The 15237-nt window shown below is 40.8% G+C and overlaps 1 protein-coding gene across 5 annotated transcripts in view; it reads left to right on the forward strand.

Annotated features, from left to right (window-relative positions):
• Window positions 1-15237, forward strand: part of C8H3orf20 (chromosome 8 C3orf20 homolog) — a 92407-nt gene that overhangs the window by 27585 nt on the left and 49585 nt on the right. For 4 of the 5 annotated variants that reach the window (XM_074404100.1, XM_074404098.1, XM_074404099.1 and 1 more), the window contains exons 6-8: window positions 811-1095; window positions 12822-12974; window positions 14099-14219. In XM_074404100.1, coding sequence (XP_074260201.1) covers window positions 811-1095; window positions 12822-12974; window positions 14099-14219 — 559 coding nt within the window. The remainder of the gene's footprint in view (window positions 1-810; window positions 1096-12821; window positions 12975-14098; window positions 14220-15237) is intronic. The other variant, XM_074404101.1, reaches the window with a different exon arrangement.

Consider the following 15237-nt stretch of genomic DNA (forward strand, 5'->3'; position numbering starts at 1 on the left):
ATGGGGAAACTGAGGCAGCCTAAGCAGGTATGTGGGTAAGAAGTTGCCTGAGCTCATGCAGCTCGTGGCCTGCCTCCTGCCCCTGCCCAGAAATGCTCTCCGCCTCCTCAGCGCCTTGCTGGGGACATCCCTTTGTGTGGTTCCTTACAGTTAGGGCTCTTGTGACCTGACTGTTTCTTAATTTGCTAGATGTTCTACAAGACAAACAAAAACCTCTGAAAACAAGCCAAAAAGACCCTTGACATGGGTGATTAGTGGTTTTTATCATTCTGTGGGTCCATCCCGTAAGCCCTCACAATTTACTCAGTATTTCTCTAAGGGCCCAGGCCATTGTCTGTAAAGGATTTAAGCGCCTGTTCACATCTAACAGCTTAGTCATATACGTCTCCTGGGGTCAGGGGTCACTGGGCCAGCACATGGGGAGAGGACAGCCACTCAGTTTGCCTCCTCACTGTGACACTCTAGAAGGAAATTCTCTTCTCCAAAACCTCAGGAGCTAGGGTGAGCAAGGTCTTCAAAACCCCAGGATCCTCCCAACCCTCTGGCAACTTCCACACACAGTCCCACTCTATAGGTCCTCACCCCCAGGCTCAGGTGGAAATCAGGTAAGCGCTGTTCTTAGAGATGCAGTGGGAACTCCCAGTTCTTCCCAAAAACTATCTTTATGGACGAAGGAGCATGTGCTGGGGATGTGTACTTTGGGGACAGGGGAATGGGATGGGGGCTTGAGCACTAAAGAGGGGCTGTAGAGAGCATCCCTGGTGAGTGAGAACCAAGAGGCTGAAAATATGTTGGTCTCCTTCTCTGCAGAGAAGCCGAAAAGGCCACGTGGAAAGGGAAGAATATCTCCAACCCCATGATCTTACGAAACTACAAGGCAAAGATGCCCTCTCATCTAACGTCGCCCCGCAAAGGAGACTCTCAGACCCAGAGTTTACATTACCCTCCAACTGCGAGTGCTCAGACTCTCACCCCAACCCCTCAACCATCTTCTGCTCACCATCTTCTCTTTAGTCAGCAATCTCAAGAGGGGAAGGTGCCCAAGAAGGTCTTTAAATTGCATTACACCTTCTATGATGGCTCCTCTTTTGTTTAGTATCCTTTTATTTGGCGCCACCATTTCACCCCAGCTACTCAACCCCAGCAAAGTCCAGGACTTGACACAGCCTAAATGTGTCCTTAGGCTTTTTAGTTATCGGAGAAGCCTGGTGATGGGTCTTCTGGGTATTAGGAGTTTGTCTAGGTCATACTCGGGAGGTCAGAGGAGGATGTAACAAATTTAAGTTCAGTTCAGATCAACATGAACGTACCAAACCCTAGCTTCCTGTGAGAAGCTTGTTAGTGCAGGCTGGGAATGCAAAGTCCCTGCCTTTGAGGACCTCTCAGGTGAGATGAGGTTAAAGACACAAAACAAATCATCTCCAATGGAGAGGAGGGAGCTAGGAGGCCCTAAACAATTGGGAACCTTCATCCTTCTGTCCATGGCTCAGTGGTTAAGCTCTGTGGTCCTTGTGTAATTCACCCATCCGCATCCTTGGAGCCTGAGACCTCACCCCAAATGCGCTATTTGCTGGGCCATGACTGCTCTGCTGCTGAGGTCTGCCCAGGCTCATGAGCATAGTGTGAGCTGGGTCCCAAGCTTGGGTGGGGGAGCAACAAAAGGAAACACATTTTCTCTTTGAGAATCTGATGAGAGTTATAGACCTTCTCTCTAGAAATGAGCACTTATATACACATGCCTGTAAGGTGTTACGTGTGATTGCAGGGCATTTACCAACCTTCAAAGCCTATCTTTGGATCAGGGTTTGAAAAGACAAATATCTTTGGAGGGTGAACCCTGAGTACTGTGCATACCTAACAGTGATTTGAGTCCAGTTATTTTCTTCATTCAGAGATGTGTATCGAGTATCTATCATGTACAAGGAATTCAGATAATGAAGTGAATGGATCATTTGTACTTCAGAGGGAGCGACCTTTTTTTTTTTTTTTTTTTTAATTTAATTTTACTTTAGGTTCTGGGGTACAAGTGCAGGTCATGCAGGGTTGTTGCATAGGTGCATGCTATATCCAGCATTTCTCCCTATGTTATCCCTCCCCACCCTCCCTAGCCACCCCCGCCAACTGCTCCCAGTGTGTGATGCTCCTCTTCCTAAGATCACATGTTCTCATAGTTCAACACCTGCCTGTGAGTGAGAACATGCAGTGTTTGGTGTTCTGTTCTTGTGTCAGTTTGCTGAGAACGATGGTTTCTAGATTCACCCAAGTCCCTGCAAAGGACACAAACTCATAGTTTTTTTATGGCTGCATAGTATTCTATGGTGTATATATGCCACATTTTCTTTGTCCAGTCTATCATTGATGGGCATTTGGGTTGGTTCCAGGTCTTTGCTATTGTACACAGGGCTGCAGTGAACATATGTGTGCATGTGTCTTTATAGTAGAAAGATTTACAGTTCTTTGGGTATATGCCCAGTAATGGGATTGCTGGGTCAAATGGAATTTCTATTTCTAGATCCTTGAGAAATCACCACACTGTCTTCCACAGTGGTTGAATTAATTTACACTCCCACCAACTGTGTAAGAGTGTTCCTATTTCTCCACATCCTCTCCAGCATCTGTTGTCTCCAGATTTTTTAGTGATCACTATTCTAACTAGCATGAGATGGTATCTTTTTTTTTTTTTTTTGAGACGGAGTTTCGCTCTTGTTACCCAGGCTGGAGTGCAATGGCGCGATCTCGGCTCACCACAACCTCCGCCTCCTGGGTTCAGGCAATTCTCCTGCCTCAGCCTCCTGAGTAACTGGGATTACAGGCACACGCTACCATGCCCAGCTAATTTTTTGTATTTTTAGTAGAGACGGGGTTTCACTATGTTGACTAGGATGGTCTCGATCTCTTGACCTCGTGATCCACCCGCCTCGGCCTCCCAAAGTGCTGGGATTACAGGCTTGAGCCACCGCGCCCGGCCGAGATGGTATCTTGATGTGGTTTTGATTTGCATTTCTCTAATGACCAGTGATGATGAGCATTTTTTTCATATGTTTCTTGGCCTCATATATATTTTCTTTTGAAAAGTGTCTGTTCATATCCTTTGCCCACTTTTGAATAGGGTTGTTTGTTTTTTTCTTGTATATCTGTTTTAGTTCTTTGTAGATTCTGGATATTAGCCCTTTGTCAGATGTGTAGACTGCAAAATTTTTTTCACATTCTGTTGGTTGCTGGTTCACTCTAATGATGGTTTCTTTTGCTGTACAGAAGCTCTGAATTTTAATTAGGTCCCATTTGTCTATTTTGGCTTTCATTGCCATTGCTTTTGGTGTTTTATTCATGAAGTCCTTGCCTGTGCCTATGTCCTGGATGGTTTTGCCTATGTTTTCTTCTAGTGTTTTTATGGTGTTAGGTTTTATGTTTAAATATTTAATCCATCCAGAGTTAATTTTAGTGTAAGGTGTAAGGAAGGGGTCCAGTTTTAGCTTTCTGCACATGGTTAGCCCATTTTCCCAACACCATTTATTAAACATGGAGTCCTTTCCCCATTGCTTGTTTTTGTCAGGTTTGTCAAAGATCAGATGGTTGTGGATGTGTGGTGTTGCTTCTGAGGCCTCTGTTCTGTTCCATTGGTCTATGTCTCTGTTTTGGTACTGATACTGTGCTGTTTTGATTACCGTAGCCTTGTAGTATGGTTTGAAGTCTGGCAGTGTGATGCCTCCGGCTTTGTTCTTTTTGCTTAGGATTGTCTTGGCTACGTGGGCTCTCTTGTGATTCCATATGATGTTTAAAGCGTTTTTTTTTTTTCCAGTTCTGTGAAGAAGATAATTGGTAGCTTGATGGGGATAGGGTTGAATCTATAAATTACTTTGGGCAGTATGGCCATTTTCATGATATTGATTCTTCCTAACCATGAGCATGGAATGTTTTTCCATCTGTTCGTGTCCTCTCATTTTGTTGAGCAGTGGTTTGTAGTTCTCCTTGAAAAGGTCCTTTACATCCTTTGTTAGTTGTATTCCTAAGTATTTTATTCTCTTTGTAGCAATTGTGAATGGGAGTTTGTTCTTGATTTGGCTCTCTGTTTGTCTGTTATTGGTATATAGGAATGCTTGTGATGTCTGCACATTGATTTTGTATCCTGAGACTTTGCTGAAGTTGCTTATCAGTTTGAGAAAATTTTGAGCTGAGATGATGGGGTATCCTAAATATACAATTGTGTCCTCTGCAAATAGAGACAGTTTGACTTCCTCCTTTCCTAATTGAATACCCTTTATTTCTTTTTCTTGCCTGATTGCTCTGGCTAGAACTTCCAATACTATACTGAATAGGAGTGATGAGAGAGGACACCCTTGTCTAGTGCCTGATTTCAAAGGGAATTCTTCCAGCTTTTGCCCATTCAATATGATATTGGCTGTAGGTTTGTCATTGTAGCCAAATGAATGAGACATCTATGAGCTGGTCAAGCTCTAGAACATGTTGGGTTTGGGCAACAGGACCCCCACAGAAACACAGGATATAAGGTGACTTCCTACACAGACATTCTCTAAAGGGAGCCCTCTTTTGCTTTCACTACCCAAATTCAAACTCCTTCTCTTCACTTTAGAAGGAGCAATTAAAGTTGCTCCACAGAGGGAGCAATTAAAGTTCCCCTCTAGGGAGGAGCTAAAGTTAAAGTTCCCCTCTGGGGAGGAGCTGAAGTTAAAGTTCTCCTTCAGGGAGCAACTTTAATTGTTCCTTCTAAAGTGAAGAGGAGTTTGAATTTGGGCGGTGAAAGCAAAAGAGGGCTCCCTTTAGAGAATGTCTGGGTTAGAAGTCACCTTGTATCCTGTGTTTTTGTGGGGGTCCTGTTGCCCAAACCCAACATGTTCTAGAACTTGACCAGCTCACAGATGGCTCATTCATTAGGCCACAAGAACTCTAAGGCCAGAAAGGGCAAAGCACTTATTCCAGGTTATGTGGTCTAGAGTTATGTAAAATGTCATAGATGGGAGAAGTGGTCATTTGTTTCTGCCCCTTTGCTGTAGAAATGGGAAAACTGAGATCCAAAGGCATGATGTGATTGACTCTATGCCACAAAAGGAATTCTGTGTTTAAGCTAGGCCTGGGTTCAGGACCTCCTTGCCTCAATTTATGGTACCCTCTCTTGGGTACCATTTTTATACCTAAGGATTATTTTCTCCTGCAGAGAGCAGGGTAGAGGGTGATGCAAGTGGATCTTACTTTAATAATAAAATCACTGGGCACTCAAGATCCCCTGCTCCTCTTCTTGGAGGAGAGAACAGGTTTCTGGGCTGTTTCAACCACTTTCACAAAGGCCAGGCCCCACAACAAGGCTCCCCTGGCAGCAGCCCCCTTGCTTCCTTTGGCCTCATCTTGACTGAACTGGCAATTCAGGATTTAAGTGCTCTGTCAAAGAAGTCTTATTGTTTCTCAGACTGTAAATGAATCGATTCATCACACTCTGCTCGGCCCTGCCTGCAGCGCAACCTCCAGTATTGAACAACTGACTCCTTCAAGAGCAGCTGCTGCTTGCAATGGCTTGTGCCCCACCCCCACTTCTTTTCTGACTCTTCAATGCATTTAATAGGATGATCTCCCTGAGCTTCTCGTGAAGCTGTGTCTATGAATTAGTCTTCTATTGGGGCATCAGAAAGGAGGGTGGGCGTGTATATTATAAGAGCATAGTACCCTAGCCTGCAGGAATCTCTGTTCTCTCACTTGTCCCAGAATTCTGAGCACCCTCCCAACCCCCAACTTGTTTAAGAGAGCCCAGATGGTCTAAGAGACCCCCAAACTTTTGATCCATTGCTACTGGCAATTTTGACTCACACCTCAGCAATGATCACACCTTGGCAAATAATGCACTTCTCTTTGGGAGTCCTAAAAGACCAGGACTCTAGGCTCAGTTCTTTTTGGTGACCCTGCTCAAGTCACTTCATCTCTGTGTCTCACTTCCCTTGATTATAAGATGAGGAAGTTGAATCCAGTGATCTTTAAGGAGAAATTCTGTGTTACTGTGTTCAAATGGTCAGAACACATGTGCAGCTATCTGATCCCTTTCAAGTACAGAAAATATTTGGAAAACTCTTCTTTTACCTACTGTAAAAGTAGTGTTTATCTTCCATAAAACACTAGACTCAGCAGTCAACTCTGTTTTCATAGACATAGCTGGTCAAGCTCTCAGGCAAAAATGATACATCTGCCCTGGGAGTATCATAAAGCTCTAAGCTGTAATTGGTTTGCACTGGGCAGCTTCAGACCTCAGACCCATCTTAATGTTCAATTCATTCATTCATTCTACCGGATGTGAGTAGTATCTCACTATAGCTTTGACTTACATTTACCTAATTATGAATGGCGTGGAGCATCTTTTCGTGTGTGTGTGTGTGTGTGTGTGTGTGTGTCTGGTATATTTTCTTTGGAGAAATATGTATTGAAGTCCTTGATCTTGCTCATGTTTTCATTGAGTTGTCTTTTTTAAAACAAGTTGTAAGGGTTCTTTATGTATTGTGCATAGATACTAGATGCTTATCAAATATATGATTTGCAAGTATTTTTTCCTATACTGTTAGATGGATGTCTTCTCACTCTTAGTAGCACCATTTAACACATAAAAGCTTTTAAATTTTGATGAAGTGCATTTTTTTTCTACCTTTCTTTGCTGCTTATGCATTTGGCTTCATGTCTAAAAAACCATCACCAAATCCAAGGTTATTAAGATTTACGCCTGTGTTTTCTTTTTTTTTCTTTTTTTTTTTTTGAGATGGCGTTTCACTCTTGTTGCCCAGACTGGAATGCAGTGGCGCAATCTCGGCTCACCAAAACCTCTGTCTCCCAGGTTCAAGCGATTCTCCTGCCTCAGCCTCCCAAGTAGCTGGGATTACAGGCATGTACCACCAGGCCCAGCTAATTTTGTATTTTTAGTAGAGACGAGGTTTCTCCATGTTGGTCAGGCTGGTCTCAAACTCCTGACCTCAGGTGGTCTGCCCACCTCCACTCCCTAAGTGCTGGGATTATGGGAGTGAACCACCACACCCGGCCTCCTGTGTTTTCTTCTAAAAGGTTTATACTTATAGCTCTGTGGTCTTTGAAGCATTTTGAGTTAGTTTTTGCATGTGGTATAAGATAAGGTTCCAATTTCTTTCCTTTGCATGTGGATAGCTAATTGTTCCAGTACCATTTATTGAAGAGGCATTCCTTCCCCATTGAATGGTCATGGCATTGTTGTGAAAAATCAATTGACTATAGATGTATGGGTTTATTTTTGGACTGTCAATTCTAAGCGATTGACATATATGTCTGTCTTTATGCCAGTACCACACTGTTTTGGTTATATAATACTGTTTTGTAGTTTTATAGTACGTTTTGAAACAATGTAATGTGAGTCCTCCCACTTTTTACTCTTTTCAAGACTATTTTGGTTGCTTGGAGTCTCTTAAAATTTCATGTAAATTTTCAGGTCAGGTTTTCCATTTCTACAAAAAAAAAAAAAAAAAGCCAATAAGATTTTGATAGGCATTGCATTGATTCTGTAGATCACTTTAGGGAGTAATGCCATTAACAATTCTTTTTTTTTTTTTTTTTTTTTGAGACAGAGTCTTGCTTTGTCACCCAGCCTGGAGTGCAGTCGTCCCATCTCAGCTCACTGCAACCTCTACCTCACGGGTTCAAGCAATTCTCCTGCCTCAGCCTCCCAGATAGCTGGGACTGTGGGTGCACACCACCACTTCCAGCTAATTTTTGTGTTTTTAATAGAGAAGGGGTTTCGCCATGTTGGCCAGGCTGCTTTTGATCTCCTGACCTCAAGTGGCCCGTTTACCTTGGCCTTCCAAAGTGCTAGGATTATAGGATGAGCCACACCAGTCAACAATACTAATTTTTCCAACCCGTGAGCACTGGCAACAAGCAATACAAAATGCTGTATAACCGAGAACAAATAAATAACAAGGTGATACAGAACTTGTACACAGAAAACTACAAAACATTGCCAAATTAATTTAAAGAAGACCTAAATAAATGGAAAGACATCCTGTGTTCTTGAAGACAACTCTTCTGTGTATGTTGGTCTTATATCTGTAACTTTTCTAAATTTATTTGTTCTAGATTTTTGTGTGTGGACTCTTTAGAATTTTCTGTATATAAAATCATGTCATCTGCAAACAGAGGTAATTTTACTTCTTCCTTTTCAATTTTGAGTCTTTTTATTTCTTCTTGTTGCTAAGTGCTGTGGCCAGAACTTCCGGTACAATCTTGAATAGGAGTGGTGAAAGCAGGCCTGCTTGTCTTGTTCTTTATCTTAGAGGAAAAGTTTTCATTCTTTCACCATTGACTATGATGTTAGTTGTGAGTTTTTTTCATATATGGCTCTTAGTATGTTAAGGGAGTTCCCTTCTATTTTGAAGTTGTTGAGTGCTTTTTAATCATGAAAGGGTATTGAATTTTGTCAAATGCGTTTTCTTCATCAATTAAGATGATCATGATTCCCCTCCCCCCATTCTATTACTATGGTACCTTATATTGATTTTTGTATGTTGAACCATACTTGCATTCCTGAGATAAACCCCACTTGATCACAGTGTATAATCCTTTTGATGCTGCTGAATTTGGTTTGCTGGTATTTTGTTAATATATTTTATGTTTATGTTCATAAGAGATATGGGAAGTTTTCTTTTTATGTATTTGTCTGGCTTTGATATCAAGATAACCCTGGCCTAATAGAATGAGTTGGGAAGTGTTCAGATCTGCTCTTCTATTTATTGGAAGAGCTTGAGGAGGATTGGTATTCTTTAAATGTCTGGTAGAATTCACCAGTGAGTCTGTCTGGTCCTAGGCTTTTCTTTGTTGGGAGGTTTTTCATTAATGATTTAATCTCTTTACTTGCTATAGTTCTATTTAGATTTTTTTACTTTTTTTTTTTTTTTTTTGCATCACTTCTGGTAGTTTATGTGTTTCTAGGAATTTGTCCATCTAGTTTATCTAACTTTATGGTGTACAGTTGTTTGTATTATTGTATTAGGATATTTTTTATTTAAGGCCCAATTTCATTTCTGATTTTAGGAATTTAAGCCTTTCCCCGTTTTTTGGTTTTTGTTTTTAATTTGTCTACTAGAAGTTTGTGCTTTATCAATTTATCAAAGACCCCACTTTTAGTTTTGTTGGTTCTATTTTTCTGTTCTCTATTTTGTTTTTCTCCACTCTGATCTTTATTGTTTTCTTCCATCTGCTAGCTTTGCTTCACTTTGCTCTTCTAGTCCCTTAAGGTAGAAAATTGGGTTATTAATTTGAGAGGTTTCTTTTCTTTTAATGTTTGTATTTATAGCTATAAATTTCTGAGTGCTGCTTTGCCTTTCTTTGATAAGTTTTGATATACTGTTTTGTTTTTATTCATTTCAAAGTATTTTATAATTTTCCTTGTGATTTCTTTATCCACCTGTTGTTTTTGTGTTGTTTAATTTTCATGTATTTGTGAATCTTCCCCATTTTCTTTTGTTAGTGATTTCTAGTTTCATTCCATTGTGATCAAAGGAGATACTTTCTATGGTTTCAGTCTTTTAAAATTTATTGAGACCTGTTTTGTGGCCTAACATATTGTCTGTACTGGAGAATGATCCATGTGAATGTGAGAAGAATATGTGTTCTGCTGTTGTTGGATGGAATTCTGTATGTTCCTATTAGTTCTAGTTGGTTAGTAATGTTGTTCAAGTTCTCTATTTATTTCCTTCCTTCCTTCCTTCCTTCCTTCTTTCTCTCTGTCTTTCATTCTTTCTTTTTTTTTTTTTTTTTGAGCTGCAGTCTCACTCTTTCGCCCAGGCTGGAGTGCAGTGGTGCAATCTTGGCCCGCTGCAACCTCTGCCTCCCGGGTTCCAGTGATTCTCCTGCCTCAGCCTCCTGAGTAGCTGGGATTACAGGTGTGCACCACCATGTGCAGCTAATTTTTTTGTATTTTTTAGTAGAGACAGGGTTTCACCATGTTGGCCAGGCTGGTCTTGAACTCCTGACCTCAGGTAATCCAACTGCCTTGGTCTCCCAAAGTGCTGGGATTACAGGCATGAGCCACTGCATACAGCATAAGGCTTCTATTTCTTTATTGATCTTCTACCTAGTTGTTCTATGCATTATTGAACATGAGGTAGTGAAGTCTCCAACTATTTTTGTAGAACTATTTCTTCCTTTAATTCTGTCAGGTTTTTTATTTATGTATCTTGAGGCTCTTTTATTAGGTGTGTATATCTCTATAATTGTTACATATTCTTGAGGTATTCACCCTTTTCTCAATATGTAATGTCCTTCGTCACCTGTAAAAATGTTTAACTTAACATCTATTTTGCATGACATAGCATATTCACCCCTACTCTATTTTGGTTACAATTTGCATAGAATATCTTTTTCCATAATTTCACTTTCAACCAAGTTGTGTCTTTAGATCTAAAGTGAGTCTCTTAGACACAGCATATGTTGAATCATGTTTTGGTTTTTAAAAATTCATCCTGCCAGCCTTTTTTTTTTTTTTTTTTTTTTTTAATTTGAGACTGAGTCTTGCTCTATCTCCCAGGCTGGAGTTTAGTGGCATGATCTTGGCTTACTGCAGCCTCCACCTCCTGGGCTCAGGTGATTTTCATGCCTCAGCTCTGTACTTTTTGATTAGAGAGTTTAATCTACTTCTGTTTAAAGTAATTGCTGATACAGAAGGACTTAATTCTTTAATTTTTAAATTTGTTTTCTATATGTCTTACAGCATCTTTGTTTCTTGATTTCTTCATTACTTCCTCTTTTTGTGTCTGACTTTTTGTAGCATGCCATTTTGATTTACTTCTCATTTCCTTTTCTCCATATTTTTAAGTTATTTCCTTAGGGTTGTCTTGGTATAATGAGTTGAATGGTGTCTCCCAAAATTTGTATCCACATGGAACCTCAGAATATTACCACATTTGGAAATAGGGGCTCTGAAGATGTAATTTTTAAGATGCAGTCATATTGTTGGGGTGGGCCCTACTGCAGTGATTGGTATCCTTATAAGAAAAGAAAACAGAGACCCAGATACACGCAGACACACAGAAAAAAGCCATGTGATGACTGGAGCAGAGACTGAAATGATGCATGTACAATCCAAAGAATACCAAATGATTTCTGGCAACCACCAGAAACTATAAGGGGCAGGGAAGGATTCTTCCCCAGAGCCTTCCAAACTATAACCCTATTGACACCTTGATCTTGGATGTTTAGCCTCTGGAACTGTGCGATTATAAATTTATGTTGCTTTTAGCCATAGTACTTTGTTATGATAGACCTAGGAAACTAAGATACCTGGGTATTACAATTAACACTCTAGTTTGAATTAATAACTTAGACACAATAGTATATAAAACTCTGCTCCTATATAGTTCTATATGTCACCCTTTATGTTTTTATCAGAAATTATATTTCACAGATATATTGTATACCCATTAATATAGGTTTGCAATTATTATTTTATGGATTTATCTTTCAAATCGTAAAGAAAAAAAGAAAAAAATATATGTGAAAATAGAATACAGGATTTTATAATTACTTATATAGTTAATTTTACTAGTGTTCTTTTTTTCTTTGAGTTTGAGTCACTGTCTAGTGTCCTCTCATTTCAGGCTGAAGGATTCCCTTCAGCATTTTTTTTTTTTTTTTTTTTTTTTGTAGGGCAGGTCTACTAGTGATTAGCTTCCTCAATATTTATCTGGGAGTGTTTTAATTTCTTCATTTTTGAAGGATAATTTTGCTTGATATAGAATTGTTGGCCAACAGTTTTATTTTTTTCCTTTGAGGCCTTTAGATATTTCATATTGCTGCCTTCTAAACCTCACGGTTTTTCATGAGAAATCAGTCATGAATCTTATTGAAGATCTCTTATATATGAGGAGTCTTTTTTGTCTTGCTGCCTTCAAGATTCCTTCTTTGTCTTTTGACAATTGGATTATAATGTGTCTCAGTGAGAATATTTTTGAATTTTTCCTACTTGGAATTTGTTAAGCTTCTTAAACATGTGTATCATCAAATTTGGGGAGTTTTCAGCCATCATTTCTTCAAATATTCCTTGTACCTTCATTTTTCTCTCCTTCTGGGACTCCTATTATATATACGTTGATATGCTTGATGGCCTCCCATAGGTCCCTGAGAATCTTCATTTTTCTTTATTTCCTTTTCTTCTGCTTTCATTCTGAAATGCTTCTCTGTCTGGGGTACTGCTTGTGAACTTCTGGCACACAGGACAGTGGCTGCCCACACCATGTCTTTCTTAGTCAGGACCAGTGCTTCTTGGGCCCTCTTTACTAGAAAATGAACAAGGAGACACTACCTGTCCTCCTCGACTGGTCAGAAGTGGGAGCAGCCTGACAGCATCAGAAATACTGCTGGCCTCAACGATCAAATCCTGGCTCTGCCACTTCTTTGTGATGTGAAATGGGGCAGATAATTTTCTGCACCTTAGATTCCTCATCTATAGGGTGACCAACTCATCCTGGTTTACCTAGGACTTCTTAGGTTTTATACCGAAAGTTCCATGTATCAGAAAACCCATTAGACCCGGCGGGGACCCTGCTCACCTGTGAGAGGAAGATAATACTACCTACTTGCTACAAGGGGATTGTAAGAAAATAGAAAGAAGATACAGAAAAGCAGCTAGGGCATCGTTGGGTTCTATAATCATATAATTGTTGCTTATGCAAAATGCAAGGAGGGTGTTTGAAGATGGAGAATGATGCACCAAATAGCTAATGCTTTAACATGTGGACTTGCTTCAATGGGACACCTGAGAGCAGAACCAGGGAAATTTTTTGTTAGTTCTACCTGAACATTTCTGCCAGCTATCCCTCTGGAAATGTCGCTATATGTCAGATCCCCACATGCTGCAGAGGGAGAACCATCACCTACCTCTTTAATGACATACCTGGCTCCTCCTTGCTGGCCCTATTCAATGCTGAAGGTCAGGTCTATGTTCACTACAACCTAAAAACCAGGTAAGTGGACTGGGAGAATACTAGTTTCACGGAAGTACCTCTGAGAGTGATGGAGGGAGGACTGAGGTGGTGACTCTGAGTCCCTAGTTAAAGAAGAAGCCAAGCAGTATCTAGAGGTCTAATAAGGCAGTGAGGCAGGGCTGAGGCTATTTCTGTAGGGACATAGGAACTTTAAGGCTCAGCCCTTTCTTGCTGTATGTGTGTCACAGTCAATGATAAGGACAACTTCCCAAGTCCTATTCCGCTTTGTACCCCAGAGCACTAAGATCTTGACTGTTAGTTATATTAATGGAATAATTATTTAGTGGAAAAAAGTGTTTTATACCAGGAGTGGGTGAAGGAGAGGCATGAACACACTACTTCTGTGGCATCTTTTAAAAGAAATGCAGATTATTCCCAGCCAAAGATTGATACTGTCTGGCTTTTCTTTTTTGTTTTGTTTTTTTTTTTGAGACAGGGTCTTGTTCTCACTCTGTCACCCAGGTTGAAGCGCAGTGGCATGCTTATAGCTCACTGTAGCCTCGAACTCTTGGGTTCAAGTGATACTTCCACCTCAGCCTCCTGGGTTAGCTGAGACTACAGACATGTGCCATAATGCCTAGATAAGTTTTTAAATTTTTTGTAGAAACAAGGTTTCACTGTGTTGACCAGGATGATCTCAAACTCCTAGCCTCAAACGATCCTCCTGCCTCAGCCCCTCAAAGTGCTGAGATTACAGGCATGAGCCACCATGTCTGGATTTGCCTGGGTTTTCATAAGGAACTATTCTTGGAAGAAATGAGTTACTCTTACGTTATAGGTGTTCCATTTCCCTTCTTGGTGCCCATTATATAATCAGGCTACTAGGCAACAGAGCACAAATTCCATTTCTTCCCCTCTTGGGTTTGACCTGAGCCTTCATTATCTCTCTCAGACTTGGCTCCTCCAGTAGCATCAACAGCTGGTAAAGAGCCTCAGATCATAGCAGGTGGGGAAAGTGAGGCTGCCTGTAGGACTCCACCATTCCTACAGCCTGGACTGAGTCTTACAGACCTGCCTGCCCTTGCAGACCTGCCACAGCCTGCACTGATGAGAGCTTCCTTCAGGGGCCTGAGGGCAGCTACTCACTTCTGTATCTCTCCTAGTTGCCCGTATGTCTTAGTCTTGGATGAGGAAGGTGGGACCACCAATGACCAGCAGGGCTATGTAGTCCACAAATGGAGCTGGACTTCCAGGACGGAGACCCTGCTTTCCCTGGAATACAAGGTAAGGATGGGCAGTACAGCACAGTGGTGCTCACTGCCACAGGGAGGGCCTTGGCATCCTGCCATGCACTGCCTAGCATTAAAAGCCCAGGGCTATCTGTAAGAGAGAAATCCTGCCCTGAAGGAGCTTGTAATCTCATTCAGAGGTTCCCAAGTTGGGGGATGGTGGTCCAGGTTGGCTGAAAGGAACTTTTCACCAGCCTAAACTATTGGCTGCTTTACTGACATTTCTTGGTATTATCCTTCCAGTGTAATTTTTAATATTAATATCATTCTATTTTTCTGTTCAAATGTGTTTGATGAAGTAACAGTTATGGTAGTTGATAGCTTTATTTTTAATGCAGCAATAATAAAAATTAGCAGTTCTATGTTGGTCTCCCCAGTTTTGATATTTGTAACTTCGTTATCTATAAAATAAAACAATCTGGAAGTCAACAGTGGCTGATAGATACAAACTCTTTTTTCATTCATTTGGCTGTTCAGATAATAATTCACCAAAGATTTATTAAATAACATAATAAAGAGGGCTGAATTATTAATAATAAATTAATGAACTTATTAATAAAGCAATTAAGTGTGCTTGTCACTTTATCTATGACAGAGTTCCTTATCATTGACACTACTGACATTTTGGGATGGATACTTCTTTGGTATAACTGTGCATTGTAGGAAGTTTAGCATCCCACTAGATTCTGGTAGTATTGCCTTTCCCAGTTGTGACAACCAAAAATATCTTCAGGCATCACCAAATGTAGCCTCTGGAGGGCAAAACTGCCCCCAGGTGAGAATCGCCAATTGGGGGATGGAAGGAGAAACAAAACCCATCAAGGAACTCAAAAGTCTAAGAGAGTAATAAGAACACAGGGCAGACACAGATAAGAACTTCCAGAGAATGGCAAGTGTTGGAATTCAGAGGAAGATCACAGAACAGCTACTCAAGCAGGCCCCAGATGAAGAGCCCCACCATTAGGGTTGTGGACACAAGCACTCTTGGAGTGCATGGGAGGCCTCCAGCCCCT

This window comes from Saimiri boliviensis, chromosome 8 (assembly GCF_048565385.1).
Source record: "Saimiri boliviensis isolate mSaiBol1 chromosome 8, mSaiBol1.pri, whole genome shotgun sequence".
Lineage (NCBI taxonomy): Eukaryota > Metazoa > Chordata > Mammalia > Primates > Cebidae > Saimiri > Saimiri boliviensis.